Raw genomic sequence first — 20,723 nt, forward strand, 5'->3', positions numbered from 1 at the left:
CATAAAAAGAAGATTAGTATGTTATCAATTTGAGATATGTCCTATATTTAAATATAAATAAATAAATAAAATTGTGAAATGGTAGAGAAATATTTTTAGAGAGTTTTAACGAAATACTCATGTTATTATTCACTTTTAACAAAAAACTACATTTTAAACTTTTTCTGGTACTATTTACTACACATTTATTTATCATTTTTAATTAAAACTAATTTTTTTTTGAACTTTTCGTTAATTTTTCCATATTTTTATTCTTTTAAATGGGCCGGACTGTGGAAATTACATCGCAACCGACCGTAGATCCTAAAACCCTTAAACCCGCGTATTATCCAAACCGCGACCCGAAAAGCTTCATCATCAGAAGAAGAAGGGTTGAGAAGGAAGGAGGCAGTGACCTCTCCTCCTTTGTGTTCCTCCTCTTACCACAATTTACAACTCTACGCAGCAAGGTACGATATCTTCCTCTCAGCTTTTTGTGTTCATAGCGATTAATGTCATAAATTTTGCTCTCTGATTTTTTCCTGTTTTTTAATGTAATTTGAAAGTCTTCAAAATTTTCAATAAATTTTCTTGCTTTTTGGTGAATTCATGTGTTTCCATTTTTTTTGCTTGGATTTTCAGAACCCATAAAACCCACCTTTTTCTTTCCCTGAATTTTTAGGACCCTTTGTGGTTTTCTTTCATAATTTGGGATTTATTTCTCATATATTTGGTTGTGTTGATAGAATGGGCATTGGACAATGCAGTGGATATTTTGAATTTTACTTGGTCTTGTTGCATTGTTTCTGGTTATTATATAATTGGGCATGGTATACTATCCGGTTCTTAAATTAGTTTTCGAATTTTTCGATAAATTCATATAAGCTAATTGTTCAATGAAACTTGAAGAATGTTAGTTTAGGTGTTTGAAGCTTCATGTGAGAGTTACAAGGCACCCGGAGGTTATTTTCCGAGGATGAACACCGTTCAGATAACATCCTGTCAACCTAGCAACTATTTCAGGAACTCATCTCAATCTCTCCGTCTCTCTTCTAACCCGTATTTTCTTCCAAACCGTGCTAAATGTCTCCTTGGAACTTCATTGAAACCAAAACTTCATGGTCGAATTCAGCAACAATGCGTGGCTGTATTGAAGAAACGGCAATGCGGGGTCGTATCGAAGTACTGCCGATCTGCACCTGTCTGCTTATTGGGTGGCAAGGGAAAGAATGAAAGTGGTGATGAGGTAACAGACCTTTATGCTTGGACTGTGTTCCTTTAAATGTAATGGTAATTTCATGCGATTAACTAACTGTCTTCAAAGTTTCTGCCTTTCCATATTTATATTGGTTCAAATGTCCCCTAGGAACCATCTGATCTGCCCCACCTAAATTTTTGAGATTCCGGTGCTTTCTTGTAGAGATTAATGTGTTCTTCTGATTGGGGTCAATTTTGTGCCTTTCAGGTGCCTCATTGAATGCAAGTAGTTTTGTGCATGATTAGCCATGTAGATCTTAAGTTACTTCATGGGATTAAATCATAAACGTGATCTTTTGAAGTTCAAAGACGGATGGTACACACTCTAAGTTCAGTGAGCATTGATGGCATTTATTCTTCAAATTTGCAAGTAGTTTGATGCATGAATCTTGATTGTTTCTCTATATTCAACCGCCTTTGAGTCTTCAAGTAAACATACATATATACTTGACTAGGTCAGACACAGACACACAAGTTTTTGTCTGCTCCTTGCTCATTTAGGGGTATGAGTAAAAAGAAAAATCTTACATTTTCCTCTCATACTTCTTGGTCATCATTGTAATGTTTCTTCCTTGGGATTGAGATTGTGCTTTATATGCATTTTTACTGAATTTATCATGATTTTTTTCGTTTTTTGCTAAATAAACTCAAGTTTATAGAGTAACTGGTGTGTGGGCGTGGGGGATGAATTGTTATTTATTTTATGGCATATATACGAAAATATGGGCCCTAATTATAAAAGAGAAGGCATGTTTTAACTTCTGCAAGTTGTAGCATGCAAATGCACCCCAGTGACACTATATTCTCACAGCAGTACTGCACACTTCTTAATGCAAACAGGGTTCCTCCTGGAAGGCTCTTGAGAAAGCAATGGGTAATTTCAAAAAGGAAGGGTCAATAGAGGATGTGCTACGTCAGCAGATTGAAAAGAACGAATTCTTTGAAGAGAAGGGCGGGGGCAGAGGTGGCGGTGGCGGCAGCGGTGGTGGTGATGGTTTAGGTGGCTCTGGTGGATCAGAGGATGAAGGCTTTTCTGGAATCATGGATGAAACACTGCAAGTGATTCTCGCAACTGTTGGTTTTATTTTTCTGGTAATAATCCTGCACTCTTGCTGTTTCTTGATCTAAATTATATTCTTCTAACTGATTTTTTAGCAAAGGGTGATTTAGGATTTTCATAAAATGGGGGTAAGGCTAGCCGACATTCACCTCTCCCAGACCCTGCGTAATGCGGGAGCCTTGTGCACTGGGTACGACCTTTTTGGTTATTTAGGATTTTCAAGAAGCAATGATGGTTTGAATATTCGAGTAAAACAATTACAATTTGTGCTTTAATTTCTTCAACGTGATGGTTTGAATAACATGATTTAGTTAAAGAGGTTCAAGTTGTTCCCTTGGAAAGACATTTCTCAAGGCCTTTACACTTTCGCCTCTTTTTTGTTGATTTAGGGTGGGAAATGCGAAAACAATGAAGCTTTAGGAAGAGTGTTAGGTGGGGGAAACAGCTTCTGTAACCTTTTTTTGTCACTCATACAAATTGTCTCATTTTGATACTGCTTTCAATGCAACGTTGTGTTTTAGTCTAGTCCTCTGACTGTTAACAGAATTGTTGAGTGTTTTCATAAATTTGTTGTTGGCTTGTTTATAAAATGTTTTACTGGTTCCCTCTCATGCATTTGGAAGTTTTTAGTACCTTTTAAGATACTAATCTTGAGCCGACCCCACTTAGTGGGAAAAGGCTTTGTTGTTGTTGTTGTTGGAGTATGAATACTTGTGATACGGTTTAGAAGAGATGGTCATCTTGGCGTCTTTGATTCCATAGGTGTATGTGTAATCGTTTGCTGCTTTATTGGTCATTGCTCTGTCCTTATGGCAGAGATCATTTAGGAGTCTAATGAGCTTGGATATTCCCTTTCATGCAAGTCCTTATTGTGTGAGAGGTAGATGTTCTTCGGAGGGAGAAAGAAGGGTATGGAGCAGGGATGATATGCTGTATGGAAAGTTTTTTGGTGTTGTGGATGGAAAGGAATATGATGATTTTTTTGCAGGAGCTAGCGGGTGAGGAGGTGGATCACTTGTGGGATAGGGTTGGATTTAGAGCATTGGTGTCTTCAGCGTTCAAAAATAATCCTTGTCACGCTGTTTTATTTTTCTGACTGGAGTGCTTCTGTGCAAAGCCTATTAGTTCTAATATTTGCAACAAGAGCTAAGATAATTCTTTTGCCCAATATGTATTTACATTTCAAACTCAAATGGTTTTCTTGCAGTATGTTTACATCATTAGCGGTGAGGAGATTACTCGGCTAGCAAAGGACTACATCAAGTTTGTGTTTTCAGGGTCCAAGAGTATCCGTTTGACGCGTGCAATGCAAAAGTGGGGAAGTTTCTTCCGCACGTTGACTGAGAAGAAGGAATATGATAAGTTCTGGTTGGAGAAGGCCATTCTCACTACGCCAACTGCATATGATACGCCTGAAAAGTACCGTAATCTTCTTAGATCTAATTTAGAACCAGATTCAGATGATGACGACGATGAATAATCCAATTCACATTGTATAAACCCTTTCCTTCGACGTTTCATTTCCCATTTATTCCGGAGGATTGAATCATTTTCCTGTTTATAGCTTTTGACAGTTGAGATCCTAAAATAATGAAGTTATAGCTCTTACTGCAAAACCTGCATTTACCAAGCATTCATAATACAATGCAGCAAGATTTTGAACATACTCTCCTCCGTCGTCGTTCAATCAAGCTTGAAAATCAGGTCCGACTGTTTGATTTACGCAAGTTATTGCAGCGGTACAGGTTATTGCCAATAACCCACAAGATGTTTCAATTTCAGCGCAAAAACTTGCATTCTTAAATCACCGACACGAAAAAAGCTGTTTCCTTCATGAACACCACGACTTCCCATTTGAACTCGCATTGCTGTTTGGGTGCCGGTAAGGAAATAAGAAGATGAAATTTCGCTGTCTATTTTGTTTGAAGTAACAACATTGTTCTGAATCATTTGTCACCGACCAGAGTCCGAAAGAAGGGAAGAGGACGCCTTCCAGATTCTCTCGTCCATGAATGACGAGCTCTGCAACCCCACATTGTGGTCCACTGATTCAGCTGCTACCAAAAGCACTTCCATCAAAAGCGCTTTTCATATTTTTAAACACTTCCAAACACACTGGGATGGATAAGAGATACGAAGAAGACACGTTTAAAAAAAGTAGCACAAAATGAAAATTAAAAACCAAAAACCTGAAATAAGCTGCTATAACCATCATGTGTGTATTTTTTGGCTAAATTGTAGAAATTTCATGCCACAATCTGCTCTACCATCCAACAAGATTAAAACAAAAGATCATATATCTGCGAAAATCTTCCTTCTGATTCATCCAAAATCATGAGAACCATATCCAGCAGATTACAGTTTGCGCTCAATTCCTATAAGCACAAAAAATTGGGAAATTTTCTTTTTCCTTTTTTTCCGATTCTATATCCTCGAAAAAAAGTTGAAATCGAAACATAAGCAAAAAATTAATTCCAGTTTCGCACGGGGCTGTACAGAAAAGGACTCCTTCACACTCTCTTGGGTTTCTTTACACCACCTTTCTTATCTGATTCTGCAGCCTTCTTCTTTTCCTTCCTCTCCCGCTTCTTTAAAGCTGTCATGTGAGCCTTTAGCACAGTTGCATATGAAGATTGGAAGCGCTGGTGTTCCTTCGGGCCAACCTTCCCAATTCCAATTAAAAAACGTTAGCCAATTACAATAACATATAAACCCAAAATCAAGAACTATCGTCTTCTGAATTTATGCTTTAGTAAGCATGTGTGTTTAGTTTCGTACGATTGTATGTTTTATTAATTTTTTCCTTCGGACCAACCTTCCCAATTCCAATTAAAAAACGTTAGCCAATTACAATAACATATAAACCCAAAATCAAGAACTATCATCTTCTGAATTTATGCTTTAGTTAGCATGTGTGTTTAGTTTCGTACGATTGTATGTTTGATTAATTTTAGCAAAATCATGCTTCTCACCAAATTAAGTAGAACCCAGCTTATAACTACAAAAATACAGCAATTAACGGTCAATGCGTTAAGGATATATAACCCAATTAGCACTTTAAGGACCCAGCTTTCTGTGTAGTAGGAAGAGTAATTAACACTTTAAGGAGGCAATTAACAGCCGACACTTAAGGCAATTAACAAAAAATTATACCACTATTGGTATGGTGTTGCATGTTTAGAATGGCTTTTACCATTTGTTTTACTCTTAGCATCAGGACTCAACTATTGCTTTACTGGAAAATAAGCAAAATCAGCAAGACAACAATGATGCATCAAAATGCTTTACTGGAAAACAAGCACACGGAAAATGCTTCACAATTCAGAACATATAGCTCACAGTCGTTTCCACCATTAGCTACTAAAAATAATTTCCCTGCCGATGCCGAAGAACCTATTACACTGATTTTCAGAGGACTTGTGTGTTTAAGGCTTCGTGCTGTGAAAAAATAAATATAGGACGTTTTACTATGGTAATAAAACAAAACTAAAACCCCCCAAGGGCTTAGACACACACACACACGCAATGGGAATCTAAAGGCAATTCGTCTCGGTTTTAAATCAAATTGTGGTTCATGTTTCATGAAATACGTGGAAAACGTACGACCAAGGGGCAAAAATACATACCGAAGTAGAAATTGTCTTATTCCCAAGTGTTGCACGAATAAGGCATCGGTAATCAATTTCTTCACCGGCAGTTTTCATTTTATTCCTCTGCACCTTAGACTTCATGGATGCTGAATACACACAAGATTGAAAAATACTTAACACATTGCAATAAAACAACCCAAATATCCACAAATCCCGCTAAAAAGAAAAGGAAACTTGTGCACATACATCGTTTAAAGGTAACCCAAACGGAACCTTTCTCGGTGCTTTTCTCGAACATGCTAGTAAGTTCGTTAAGAAACGGATCCGGCTGTAAAAGAACCTACAACAAAGAACAAAGAAACCGTATCCCGAATAATCTCTTCAGTCAAAATACAAGACATAACCACACAAAAAATGAATCAACCAAACAAAACAGCAGGCAGGGAATGCACAATCATCACCATCAGATTATACACTTCTTACAGATTTCACAAACAAATCATGGTTTCTGCATATGGGGTTCGTTGACTCGATTAGGATCAACAAGTTTATTAATATTTAATTTAAAACGAAGGAACCAACAAAAAACCCAATTAGCATACAACAAATTGTTTGAGTAGATGAATCCAAACAAAAGAAAACCAGAAAATTGAAGGAAACCCATGTGAGTAGATGAATCCATGAATTTATACACAATCGAAGCGAAAGAGAAGGAGAGAGAGAAATTGAAGATACGATACCATTGTTTGATTGCGGAGAAGAAAGCCTCTTATTACTTCGATGCGATCGGGGGAGGGATGCTTAAACCCTAGAAAATCAATCTGTCAAGTGTATATAACGATCGGAGAAGCGCCTGAGTTGTGAGGAGCTGTGTATATATAAAGGTGTAGCCCCGCAAGGCAGCTTTTAATAAACCGACAAACTTAGGCAATGGGCTTCCCTCGCGCTAAATTTACTCTTTTATTTGGCCCAAAACTTATTTTCTTCGGCCAGCATCTGGTCTGGTTTCGGACCAAAAAGCTTCAATTGAGTCAAAATCTGAGCATCAATGTTCTAAATTTATTTTAGGAACTTTAACGAAAAATTCCTGATACTGTTTATTCTAATGAAAAATCATATTTTTACACTAAAAAGTCAATCATAGTACTATTCACTTTGCCCTTTATTTTGTTCTTATCGTTAAAACTCAAAGTTTTCATATCATTTTCATTAGTTTTCCTTCTGTTTTTTTTTTGATACTTTGTGGGGTTGCTTAAGAGCCGTTCAATAAAATCAGAAGGTTAATTTTAAAAATTGGTTTTATCTTATTGTATTGAATAATAATTTTAATTTCTCAAGAATTATTATGTCAAACTTGAAAACCAATTAGCAAAGAAAATAATTTTTTTATTGTGGCCAAAGTGAGTTGAAATCCTTTAGCCTTTTCAATCACACTGGGGATTAGTCCTACTTTTCAGGGTGTGAGGTGTTGGAGAGTTGTGCCTTACAATCCAATTTCTCAATATTAGATATTATATAACAACTTCATATTAATTAATTAATTAATCATAGAGTAAGTTTTATTCGTTCATGATTTTAGGTTTATATTGTGGTGACAATATACTATGAATGAGTCTATAGGGTTTAAGATATGGAAGCAATGTTCTAAACGACGGTTAGGGCAAAAAGACTTGTATTCCATTGTCTCTTAATCCTTAAACAAAGTTACTAGCCATTTGGAGAGTTAACTGGCCGTTGACTATCCTAAAAGGTCGGTGTACATCACATTAAGGTTAGCATGATATCGTGATACGCATGTTGGACACTTGGTGGATATATAGGTGCTTGTCTGTTGAACAAGTTCATTGAATACTAACTACCCAAGAAGCATAAATGTATGGATGCTTACCACATGTCAAACGTTACAAAACTTCAGGCTATATAATGCAAATAGTTCTCAGATCTGAGGTATCATTAGTATCTTGTGCTTATAGTTATGAATTTTGATTTCACCTTAAAGCCGTCACTACTTCGTAGGGGCCGATAGTGTGATACTTGAGTTCATATGTATGACTATGAGATGCATGAATGCGAAATAATGAATCTATTACCTTCTGGTTGTTGTTCAATAGAAGGAGATATCCCTCGAAGCCACTTGAATATCCATATCAGAAATTTTCGATCGAAGCACTTGTTGATCAAGCTATATTTGCAAGAACTGTTTCAACATGAGATGCATCAAAGTGATTATAGATATCCATATATGATTTAACGTGAATCCTCACATAAATCTTGATCGGGATATGGATGATGGAAGAACCGAATTGGATTGTAACTATAATCAAGGTTCGAAATGTGTCATGATTATATCAGGAATACTTCTATCTGATCCGGTTACCCATGACATGTTGTTAGGTGCCACTTATGGCTTGTTATTTATTTATTTCAATGCCAGCTTCAGTTAGAATCTAAGAGGTCACATGCCTTTGATAGTACTAATGACGTTACATGTATAATGATAAGATATAATTAATTGTTAATTATATTGTATTAATTTTTTGGGCCTATTGGACAATATTTTAATTAAAAGTAAAGCTAAGGGTCAAAGTCATAAGCCCAAGTGACCAAATGAAAATGTGCCTGACGCAAGGAAAGGCCTTTGGCGTCAAAACCCTAATAGGGTGCGGCAAGTACAAGTCTCATGTGTTCTCTCATAAGCCCCGATGCAAAGATTTTTCCCTCATAGAAAAGAGAAAAGGAACCCCAGCCGAAAAGTCCCTATAGTTTACCGCCCAACCTAATTGTTCCAAGTGAGTGATTCTGCTAGTACAATTGAATCTCTCACTCCATCATTCGTCAATGGTGTATCAATGTGTATACTCCTAGAGGCTTAACACTTGAGGAGCTTAACATGATCAACCATGAAGAGGAAGAACACAAACACAATGATGATCTTACAAAGTGGCACACGCATGGCTAAAGAATTTTGTAAGTAGTATTTTTCGTCATGTTTCTTTGTTGCTTTATTGATTATAATCAACCAGATATATAATTGGGATAATAAACCGTATGTTATCTATTATATTTACTGTTATGTATTTAATTATTTGAATTATATTTATCCTAATAATATACCTGAAAACCCAACATGGGATACCTCAGGCTTTGGTAAAAACAAAAACAGTATTTCATCCAGTCGTAACATAGAGTTAATATCCATCTTAACTGTTTGGATAAATTCTTCTGGCTTCTGTTATTGGATGAACTCCTCACTAATATTCATTTGTAAGTAATAGATCTTATGTTTGACATCTGTGAATAATAAAGTTGTTTTTTTAGTACATTGATATTTTTACACTAAAGGAGGGGGAGTTCAATTAAGCCACACAATGAGCAGCCTAATTTGGTATCGAATTTGCCATCCACGAGATTCAAACCTAATACTTGTCACTTCCAATTGAAGAAAAATACTACCAAAGCTTAGTACTAAGTGGCAATAATAAAATTGTTTTGGTAAATATTATTTACGATGTGACTGTCTGTCTACTTTATGGACCCTATGTAATATGTTAATAGTTTAGTTCCTTATTAATGTGTGTGTGTGTGTGTTTTTTTTTGGGTGATCTTCCATAGTAATTGTCACTCTCTCTCTCCCGCACAAAACTTGAGAAAGTCTCCATCTCGCCGGTTTCTTCGTCGGGAAAAAACTCCATCTGCCACTCTCTCCACTGCTCTCCTCCACTGACTAACTTCACCACTCTGTATGCTAGTTCGTCAAATATACCCAGAAGGGACAGAACCCAAGGCCACGAACCCCCTCCGCCGACCTCTGCAAGTGCAACCTCTTTCTTGCGCCAATCACCGAACCTAACAGACTCAAAGGTATACCTTGTTTTCCATCCTTTCGGTTTGATATAACTAATCTGTTTTAGGGTGTTGGAAGCTAAACAACTTCTAAAGTCGAAGGATCAAAGGCAGCAAGGAGCTCCCGAGCATGGTTTTGGTCTGCATCAAAGAGGAAAGAAGAAGAAAGGGTTAAAGCCTCTAATGGCTAGTTTCTTGTTTAAATGAATGTGTGAGTGTGTGAGTGACAAGTGTACACTCTAGATTAGATCATTTAAAACCCAAATGAAGGGCTAGGATTTAATATGGGATAGAAAAGTTAAAATGGTTGTTAAGCCTCTTGTCAATCACCTTTTTACACAAGTATGGGTCATGGCAATGCACCATACCCTACTACATTTTCCCTTACTTAATGAAATCTAAGCTACTGCATTTTACACAACCAATCAAGCAGTCAATCACATCTCCAAGTCATCTCCATTCTCTGCTAAGAAATCGATTCAGACTATAACCAAAATCATCCAAACAAACAAACAAACTTTATCATGGCCTCGGAGCTCAATTTCTTATCTTACAACTTTTTGGGCGTAATTTGTGCAAGTTGAGATCTTTAGGAGCACCTACGTAGTGTCCTCAACAACAACAACCAACAAACAACCCTACAAATGAAGGGATCAAGCAGTAGCGATGAGCTAAAAACTCCAGTCTTTGATGGGGAGAACTATGATTTTTGGAGAATAAAAATGACAACCATTTTCAAGTCCTATGATATATGGGATATAGTTCAACACGGGTATGAACTACCTGAGATGGAGGTCGATGCTCTAGAGGAGGACCTCACAGAAACACAGCTCAAAACACTGAAGCAGAACTGGATAGAGGATGCTAGAGCACTTGGATCATCCAAGGTGCTGTCTCAGACACCATTTTCCAGAGGATAGCAAACGAAGAAACTGCAAAGGGAGCTTGGGAAGTTTTACAGCAAGAGTAAAAAGGAGACACCAAAGTCAGAAAGGTAAAACTTCAATCCCTTAGGAGAGATTTCGAGTATACAAGAATGAGGGAAAATGAGCTGTTGAAAGATTACGTTACTAGGCTATTTGATGTTGTAAATAAGATGAAAACACATGGTGAGGAACTACCAAATGAGAGAGTTGTCCAGAAACTGTTGATCAGTTTGACTAAGCCCTATGATTCAATAGTGAGTGTTATTGAAGAAGCCAAAGACATTGAAACTCTTAGTGTGCAAGATGTGGTGGCATCCTTAAGAGCTTTTGACCAAAGGCTCGAGAGGCATGCATATTTTACCACTAAGAAAGCATTTCAATCACTCTTTATTGGATCTAGTAGTCAAGCCAATGCAAGCAAACATAAACCATAGTGGAAGGGCAAGAACAAGAAATGGGAAGGAAAGGGGTATCAAACTCTAGACCTAACTAAGGTAGCAACTCAAATGAAGGTCCAAGAACCAAACAACAATTCAAGCACTGTGACAAATTTCATCTTGGGGAGTGTTAGTTCAAGGACAAACCTAAATGTCAAAAATGTAACAAGTTCGGGCACATCATGAGGGATTGCAGATCAAAGAATGTGCAGCAAGTGAACTGTACAAATCAAGTGGAAGAAGAAGCAAATGTGTTATGTGCTTTCAGTACAAAAATGGAGAAAAACAATGAAGTATAGTACATTGACAGTGGCTGCAGCAACCATATGACTGTACATGAGTCATTACTCATTGACCTTGACACAAACCTCACTGGAAAAGTGAAAATGGGAGATGGAAACATTGTTAAAGCCACTGGAAGAGGAACTCTGGTCATTAACACCAAGAAAGGAAGAAGATGCATAAGGGAAGTGATGTTAGTGCTTGGATTGGATGAAAATCTACTTAGCATGGGTCAAATGATGAAGCATTTCATACTCTTTGGGGGAACTGTGGTCGAGATCTATGATGACAGGTCCCTATCAAATCTAGTGACTAGAGTGAAAGTGAAAAACAGAAGCTTTCCACTTATGTTGAATTACCTAGAGGAAGTGGTAAGGAAAACAAGTGTGACAGGTTCTATGAAGCTATGACATAAGAGGCTTGGTCACTTAAACATGACAAGTCTAGAAAATCTGCAAAAGCATGAAATAGTGCAAAGGATACCAAATATGGATCAATGCAGTGAAACCTGTGAAGGGTGTATGTTTGGAAAACATCACAGAGATCTATTTGAAGCTGGAAAAGCTTGGAGGGCAACAAAGCCACTTGAATTGATTCAAACGGATGTGTGTGGACCAATGCAAACAACAACAGTAAGTGGAAATAGGTATTTCCTAATCTTCATTGATGACTACTCACGGATATGTTGGGTGTATTTCATGAGGTTTAAGTCTGAGGTATTCACAATATTCAAAAAGTTCAAGGCAATAGTGGAATTGCAAAATGGATACCAAATCAAAAGATTGAGAAGTGATAGGGGATGTGAGTACAGCTCACATGAGTTCAATGTATTTTGTGAAGATGTGGGATTGGAGAAGCAACTCACAGTGGCATATTCACCACAACAGAATGGGATTGCAGAAAGGAAGTATGCTGAAACCTTACTTGAAAGGTTTGGTTTGAAGGGTTGCAAACCAGTCTTTACACCCCTAATTGCAAATGAGAAGTTTAAGAAGGATGATGGAGGTGAACATGCAGATGCTAGTCTCTACAAAATCATTGTTGGCAGTCTATTGTACCTAACAGCAACAAGGCCGGATCTAATGTTCTCAACAAGCCTACTTTCTAGGTTTATGCATAATCCTAGCAAGATACACATGGGGACAACAAAGAGAGTTCTAAGATATGTGCAAGGAACACTTGATTATGGCATCAAGTATGAAATAGGGAAGTCAACTATCCTAATTGGATTTTGTGACAGTGACTGGGGTGACAGTGAATATGATAGCAGAAGCACATTGAGCTATGCTTTCACCTTTGGTTGAGGGGTTTTCTTGTGGGCCTCGGTGAAGCAACAAAGTGTTGCACTGTCCACAGCCGAGGCAGAGTATGTGAGTGCATCAGAAGCTACAGCTCAAGCTATTTGGCTAAGGTTCATACTTTAAAACTTCGGGGAGCTGCAGGTTGATGCCACACCACTACTGTGTGACAACACCTCTGCAATCGCCATGACCAAAAATCCAGTATTTCATCAGAGAAGCATTACAGGACAACATAATCAAATTAATCTATTGCAGCACAAAAGATTAGATCGCAGACATTTTCACAAAAGCATTATCGAAGGAGAGATTCAATTAACTGAGGGGATTGTTTGGAATGACTCCCAGAAGCAGTTTAGAAGGGAGTGTTGGAAGCTAAACAGCTTCTGAAGTCGAAGGATCAAAGGTAGCAAGGAGCTCCCAAGCATGGTTTCGGTCTGCATCAAAGAGGAAAGAAGAAGAAAGGGTTAAAGCCTCCAACGGATAGTTTTTTGTTTAAATGAATGTGTGAGTGACAAGTGTACACTCCATATTGATCATTTAAATCCAAATGAAGGGCTAGGATTCAATTTGGGGTAGTAAAGTTAAAATGGTTGTTAAGTCTCTTGTCAATCACCTTTTTACACAAGTATGGGTCATGGCAATGCACCATACCTTACTACATTTTCCCTTACTTAATGAAATTTGAGCTGCTGCATTTTACACGGCCAATCAAGCAGTCAATCACATCTCCAAGTCCTCTCCATTCTCTGCTAAGAAACCGATTCAAACTATAACCAAAATCATCCAAACAAACAAACTTTATCATAAGGTTTCTGTATCCTCCTTAACACTCGACAGGTTTCCTTTTATTTTAGGGTTTTCGAGTTTTCATAAATTTAGGGGTTCTGAATTCTGATCCGGTTTGAAGGCCTTCCAACTTCTTCTAGATTAAAAATAAGAAATCTACAATCTGCTGATGTATCAAATTCAGTTACCATATTAAGATTTTGCTAGTTTAGTACTTTTTTATAGCCATTTATATTAAATGTTTAAGCATGCGTAGAGCCCTGGGCTATATATTAATGCTCTTTTTTGGTCAATGGAGTAGAAAAAGGCCATAGTAGGTTGAGGGTGCAAGCTTCTTTTCCGCAAGACATTTATTGTTGAACATGACCTTCCAGTTAAACCATCAGAACCTATATCTAGTCCCATTGCCTTGTAACTGGCGAAATCGTTGTTGCAGTGGCGGCTTTACTAGCTAACGTTCGAGAGAAGTACACAAAAGTTGTCTTAAGGTTCGTGTCAGTGAGTGTTTGCAAGAAGCGTTCGTGATTGCAAGCTATCCTACAACGATTTTTTTCGCTAGGTAAGTACCAACACAGGTTAATGTCGAGAAGAAGCATCAATCAAGGTATAAAATATCGATGATATCGGAAATATTGATAATCTAAAAACACGAAAATTTCGATGAAAATATCGGGATATTATCGATATTGATAAAAATTGAATAAAAACCTTAGAAATTGTAAGAAAAACTTGGAAATTTTTATTGAAACTTTGCAAGATGTTTATTTAGTCAATTATCTATTAGTTTATTACAAAAAAATTGGAAGGAAATGTATTGCATGATAGATATAACTGATTTAAGCTGATTATATAGCGAGCTGACAAACATTGTGAGTGTAAAAAAGATGTAGTAATTAATGAAAGAAGTTTAAACATACCATAATCATTTATATATAATGAATTAGTACAATATTTTACACTTTATACATTGCATGGTAAGATACATGAGTGACTGCAAGGTCTAAAATATCGATGATATCGGAAATATCGGTAATCCAAAAATACGGAAATTTCGATGGAAATATCGGGATATTATGGATATTTTAGACCATGACATCAATATAAAGGGTAAAATGAATAGTAACATGATTGACTTTTTAGTGTAAAAATGTGGTTTTTCGTTAAAGTAAATCGTACGGGGAGCTTTTGGTTAAAGTTCCCTTTTTAAAATACGATATAAAAACTTTTCAAAAACTAAAAAGAAACAGTTATAAACAATATTGAAGAACAGTGCTATTATTTAAAAGATCATTACAAAGTTGCTAGCTAAGCAATCAATAGAATGCGTTTAACTAGCCATGTTATCATACATCATAGACTCATTATTGTTTAACTTTGTACGAGATAAATTATTAATCTCGTTGAATTATTTCAATTTTCCGTGGTTGAAGATCGCAAGTTCATCACCTCGAACAATGGCTACGGCCTGTGAAAAATTCCACAAATTATGCACTAGCAGTGTATAGAAATAGAACAGCATTTGATAATAAAATTAGGACAGCATTTGATTCAGTTAATTAAGAAGACACCTAATTACCTCACTTATAGTAAGTTTGTGATCTGAATCAACTTTTAGGCAGCGCAATGCTGCGTGAGCCATATTCCGGACCATCCTAGCATCACCAGCAATTTCCCTAAGTCTGGAGTCCTTCAGTTTGCCAAACTCACCATTTTCTAGAAGTGACAGTGCCTGTTGTGAAAAATCATTCGTCAGGCTTGCAAATTTCCACGTCATAACCAAAAGAAAAAGACTATCGTTTTTCTTAACGGTTAAATCTACGTCCTTTCTGCCACTTAGTACTATGCTCCAGTGGTATTCCTTTTCACTTGTAAGTGAGAAGTCTTAGGTTCAATTCTCGCCAAAGACGAGTTTGAATCATATTATTGCTAGCCCATTGTGAGGCTAAGCCCACCTCCTTCCTCTTAATAGTAATAATATCGTTTGTTAAAAAAAAAAAAAAAATCTACATCCTTGCCAATTAATAGCCTGCTTCAGAGTTTACTGTCAAATGAGAAACATGTTACAGAATACAGTTCTGAAGATGCAATTCCAGTTAAAAGAAGCAATTGTACTTGAAGTTTTCCAGTCACATTTGAGCTAGAATCACCGGATTTTGGTTGGACATACGAGAGATCTTACCCGTTCAATCATGGACTGGTCCTTCCCTTGGTCGTGAACAGGACTTACACACTTTCCAGTAATAAGCTCCAGTAGGAATTTCCCATAATCATGTACGTCGCCAAAATGGAGCTTGTCGTATCTAATTTAAAGTATCAATCAGCAGTATATAAGAATATGGTTTAAAACATGTTCTTTACAATTATTTCCTATTAAATTAAATGCTTATGCAAGATATATATAAGAGAATTACGAAGTTCTCTTACTTGGATATCAAATCTTTAGTTGGGGGAATGTCACCCTTAAGCCACTCAGCATATGCGAAGTTGCAGAGCTTGAAGAACATCAGTCAAAACCAAGTATTCAGGTATAGGCAATAAGTCGAAGAGCATGATGAGTAAGAAACTCAGTTGTGTGCTAGACTACTCATCCAATTTTGTAATTATTGCAAAACCATATTTAAGAGATCAACAAAGTTGAATTCGTTGTAAAAAGTCTATCGAACTTCCATTTTTTCTTTTGTTATATTGGCTCATAACTTTTGACCATGTTTCTGTTCCCTTATGCATATGAAGTATCAGGATGTACTTACCATTGCGGAGTAACCATGAGAAAGAGCAACGCTGGAAGCACAAACATTTTTGTGAACAATAGGTCCATCAACACACTCCTCATGGAGATAGCGCAAGCTTCCACCTATTTCTAGAGCGATAGACCACCTCATTCTCCAATCCAGTTTCTCGGCCAACTCATCCCCTACAAACTAATAGAGCTCAGTTTGAATTCTATTCTGTGCAAGAACAAAACTGAAAACAATGTAGTCTGTTTTGGAAGTCCGAAACAAAAAAGAAAAAAAGAAAAAAAAGAAGAACATCATGCAGCTCATAATAGAAGGGATATCGATTTACCAATCAACTATGATAAGATGAATAATCGGTAAGGAATACATGTGTGCGCATGTGCGTGTGTTTTGAGTTCATTGACGTCAAAACTAGCTACTAAAGTTCTTGTAAACCAAGACTTTTGAAAAATAGGATGCATCAGTTAGAGAAGTAGTCGTTCTTACATTGCAAGTTTATTCCAACGGTACCCAAACAAGGTAAGTCGAAAAGCAAGAATGCAGAAGTGCCTGTGCTGCAGTACCCAACAAGATTCAAGATGTTGCGGTGGCACACCCGGGATAGGATCTCTAGGACTGACCAGAAGCCTTTGTTTGTTGTCTTTAAAGACTTTACTAAAACAGGGGTTTCTTGTAATATTCCCTGATGAACTGTTATGCCATTCACAACTGCTAAAATGTTATCATCAGCAAAGCCATTGGTTATCACTTCAAGTTCATTGTAAGAAAACACTCGAGGAAAACCATTTCTCCAAGATAGAGGATAGCAACAAGGATTCTGAGGATATGGCGCGGGTGCAGATTTATTTCTCAACTCGCAAGCATTGAAATCTTTACTATTCTCTTCCCCAAGATGCTCTTCGGGATCTGCTGAATCATAATTTGGCTTGATCGGACAAATCTCAGCAAGCTGTGTATCATTCGATAGCATCAAGCTAGCAAAATATTTTTCCTTTACCACTGCAACATTGCACGTCACATGTCCACGTAGAAAAACTTTCCATTTCTTAAAGTGACTGACAACCGAACACAAAAAAAGTTAAAAGAAAAATAGAGGGAGAAGAGAAGAATACCGGGGTACTATAGAGAATCCTATGGCATACCCGTCTAATACGATCCAACGTGTATTGAGGTTATGTGATTCCTTAATTGTCAGTCTCGCCGGACAAAACCCGGCTGCAAGTTTAAGCACCAACCTCACCTGCATATATATATATATATATATATATATATTACACCACAGTTTTTTAGCATGGTAACACATATTCATAACACTTGCCAAAACTGAAATATAAAAAGATAAATAATAAGAAAAAACAGCTACCCCATTCTTCGAGCACTGACGATATAAAGGCTGGAAGCTACTCTGGTATTGTCCTCTTTTTCGCTCGAATTCTTCTCCAAGCTCGACAGGATCCACTTCCTCGTGGTCAACGGATTCTATTCTCTCCCCTGCGGAACATAAACTGGTATATATTAGGCATATATATAGTAGTAAGAAGCAAAGAAACCAACACGTATATTAGATATATATATATATATACACACACACACACACGAAGCAGATATACACGAAGCACACCTCGGCGTCGCCAAGTTTCAAATCCCCCCACTGTAATTGTGATTAGATTAATTAAAATATCTGTCGAGAAAAAAGAAACTTACGTATTCCAGAGATGCCGAAACCCATGAGCAACTTAAACGGAAAGCAAGAGTTCTTCTTGACATGGTGATCAATAGTGAAAACTCCTAAAACAAGGAAGATGTCACCAGGTTTAACGACATGCTTGAGAGCCCATTCCACGGCTTCCATGCTTCCTTTAGTCCTATTTGCATCGACAGCCACTATCACGGCCTCTCTTTGGGATGACTGCAACTGCAAACCAGTCATCTCCCTTTCTCTTTTCATTGTGTTTAGCTACTGTTTAGGGAGAGCTTTTGCTTGTGATCAGCAGAGGGGGTTTTAGTGTTGCTCTAAATCTGTTTATCGTCTGATATATATGGGGTTTGTTTGCCGGACTTGGATGATTTCGTCATTGACAAGAAGACCAAGCCGACCAAGGAAATGGTTGACGTCAGTTATTCGTTAGTTATTATCGTTGGCAATGATGAGGCTATCAGCATCAGCTTCTAAATTTTTTTCATTTTTGAAAGAAAGGAATATTTTTCTTGGCCTTAACTATTTTCTTCTTGTAATAATGCTGGCTGGCTCTCTTTGTTTTTTCTTGAATCTGGATCCTTGTCGGATCTTTGTCGGATCCTTTTTGTGAGGATCTCAGGGTCCATGAATCGTATTCGTTTATCGTACATCGTGCGACTATAAATTATTTAAAATTAAACAAAAACATATATGAGAAAAATTGATCGCATGATGTATAATAAACTGATACGATTTACTAATATTCAGAATCCTCACCAAAAGTGTCCGGAGAGGATCTGTTGGTTTTTTCTTTTCATGAGTTCTGTTTGGAACTTATCTCACTGCTTGCTCGTAAAGTGTGTATAATACACCCTCAATTCATTACAAATACAATACTGTTTAGTACATATAAAAAATCACCTCCCAATGATAACATGACACCATACTGATAAAGGTTGTCTAGAAAGTTTCCATCTAAAACATTAATTAAAGGATAATGATAGGAAAACGAAATTTATAGACAAGATTTTGAAAATTAAAGAATATGAAAGTAGATAATTGGTTTAGTACTTAAGCGTTGATAAACGTGCTAATTTTTATTGGTAACACATCATTTAATTTTTAAACTTAATCTCTAAATTTGGTTTTCCTAAACTTAATAACCTTAAAACTAAACAATAATGCGTTTGTATATTTTTTTTTGGTAATGCTAGGGATACCAAATTTTTAAACCAAATTTGTAAACCAAATGATATGGTTATTGATAATTGAGTTATTTCTCAAGTGATGATTAACGTGCTTATTTCTTATTGGTGACATATCATTTGGTTTGCAAATCTGGTTTAAAAGTTTAGTCTCTCTATTTTTTTTTTTTTTTTTTTTTTTTTTTAAATTTTTTGTAGAGACGGATTAGGCGAGATTAGCTCTTCGTCAACAGTCGCGTGCGAGGTACCAACCCTCTCCCAAAGGAGAAAGGACCGTTGCACCCAGAAACCCCCCGCCCATCCCCCCTCTACAAGAATTTATTAATAATAAGAAGAAAAAAGGAAAAGTAGAACAAACGGGGGGACTAGGCCAAAACCCGCTAAAAACAATTATTGAAAATGATATGGACTAGTTTAAGGGTGTTTAGCTTCAGTCACCTAAAATTGAATTTGGAGACTAAATTTGGAGACTAAATTTGCAAATTAAATGATATGTTATCAATGAGAATAAACACGTTTATCAATGTTTAAATAATAAACTAATTATCAACTTCTATGTCCTTTAGTTTTCAAAACTTTATCTACAAATTTAATCTCTTTAGCATTATTTTTTTTTTCGATCTACCATAGTAATTGTCATCATCTCTCTACCGCCCAAAACTTGAGAGAGCCTCCATCTCGCCCGTTTCTTCATCGGGAAAAATCCGTCCGCAACTCTCTCCACTGCTCTGTCCTCCACTAGCTCACCACTCTGTAATCTGTGTGTTAGTTCCTCAAATATACCCAGAAGGGACCCGAACGCACTCCGCCGGCCTCTGCAACCTCCCTCTTGCACCAGTCACCAAACCTAACAGACTCAAAGGAATACCTTGTTTTCCATCCTTTCAGTTTGATATAAGTTAACTAATTAGTTTTAGTTTGACAAAAAAAAAAAAAAGTTTTAGGGTTTCTGTATCTTTCTCAAAATTCGATGGGTTTCCTTTTATTTTAGGGTTTTTGAGTTTCTTAAGTTTAGGTGGTCTCATGGACGGAGCCAATGAAGGCTCATTGGGGGTAGCTGCCCTCACTCAAGTAATTCGTTTGTTTAGTTACAAACTACAATTATATAATATACACGAGTTATCTTTAAAGAAAATATATGTATCTAATATCCAACATATATTCATTCTACTTATACTTCATATCAAATATTATATGAGCAATAGTGCTCTTGTTCTGTCATTCAAACCGAAAAAACCCTGTTCCCGCCTATCATGTACTTATAATTTTTCTCATCACTTTGCCACTTTCCACTACTATATTGAAATTTTTATAACATTGGAATTGTGATACATCATCATTTGAAATTATCTTTAATATCATATTGCGTATAACCATTTTATAATAAGGTTTTCTTAGTTGTTTTCGGTTGCCCTCACTAGAAGAAATTTCTGGCTCCGTTCCTGGATGGTTTGATCTCGTTTGAAGGCCTTTCAACTTCTCCTAGATTAAAAATAAGAAATCTACAATCTGCCGATGAATCAAATTCAGTTATTAATATTTTGCTAGTTTAGTACTTATTTAGCCATTTCTATTAATTAAATGTTTAAGCATGTGTACAGCCCTGGGCTATATATTGATGCTCTTTTATTTTGTCAGTAG

At 36.7% G+C, this 20,723-nt stretch overlaps 3 protein-coding genes across 3 annotated transcripts; 1 reads left to right on the plus strand and 2 right to left on the minus strand.

The window, feature by feature from the left end:
* Window positions 1–260: 260 nt before the first annotated feature.
* On the plus strand, window positions 261–3,912 carry LOC103402396 (uncharacterized). The gene is made up of 4 exons (XM_008341142.2): window positions 261–449; window positions 902–1,225; window positions 2,077–2,328; window positions 3,504–3,912. The coding sequence occupies exons 1-4, from the start codon at window positions 261–263 to the stop codon at window positions 3,774–3,776; spliced, it is 1,038 nt and encodes a 345-aa protein (XP_008339364.2). The 3' UTR covers window positions 3,777–3,912.
* Window positions 3,913–4,595: 683 nt separating this feature from the next.
* On the minus strand, window positions 4,596–6,805 carry LOC103402387 (signal recognition particle 14 kDa protein). Its single transcript, XM_008341135.4, has 4 exons — window positions 6,627–6,805; window positions 6,133–6,226; window positions 5,923–6,032; window positions 4,596–4,959 (listed from the first exon to the last, which is right to left on the minus strand). The coding sequence occupies exons 1-4, from the start codon at window positions 6,627–6,629 to the stop codon at window positions 4,807–4,809; spliced, it is 360 nt and encodes a 119-aa protein (XP_008339357.1). The 5' UTR covers window positions 6,630–6,805; the 3' UTR covers window positions 4,596–4,806.
* An 8,061-nt stretch (window positions 6,806–14,866) lies between these two features.
* Window positions 14,867–18,147, minus strand: LOC103416385 (PTI1-like tyrosine-protein kinase At3g15890). Its single transcript, XM_029093561.1, has 8 exons — window positions 17,904–18,147; window positions 17,583–17,690; window positions 16,686–17,198; window positions 16,212–16,375; window positions 15,886–15,953; window positions 15,641–15,761; window positions 15,038–15,190; window positions 14,867–14,926 (listed from the first exon to the last, which is right to left on the minus strand). The coding sequence occupies exons 1-8, from the start codon at window positions 18,145–18,147 to the stop codon at window positions 14,867–14,869; spliced, it is 1,431 nt and encodes a 476-aa protein (XP_028949394.1).
* Window positions 18,148–20,723: the final 2,576 nt, after the last annotated feature.

Source organism: Malus domestica, chromosome 15 (genome assembly GCF_042453785.1).
Source record: "Malus domestica chromosome 15, GDT2T_hap1".
Taxonomy (NCBI): Eukaryota; Viridiplantae; Streptophyta; class Magnoliopsida; order Rosales; family Rosaceae; genus Malus; species Malus domestica.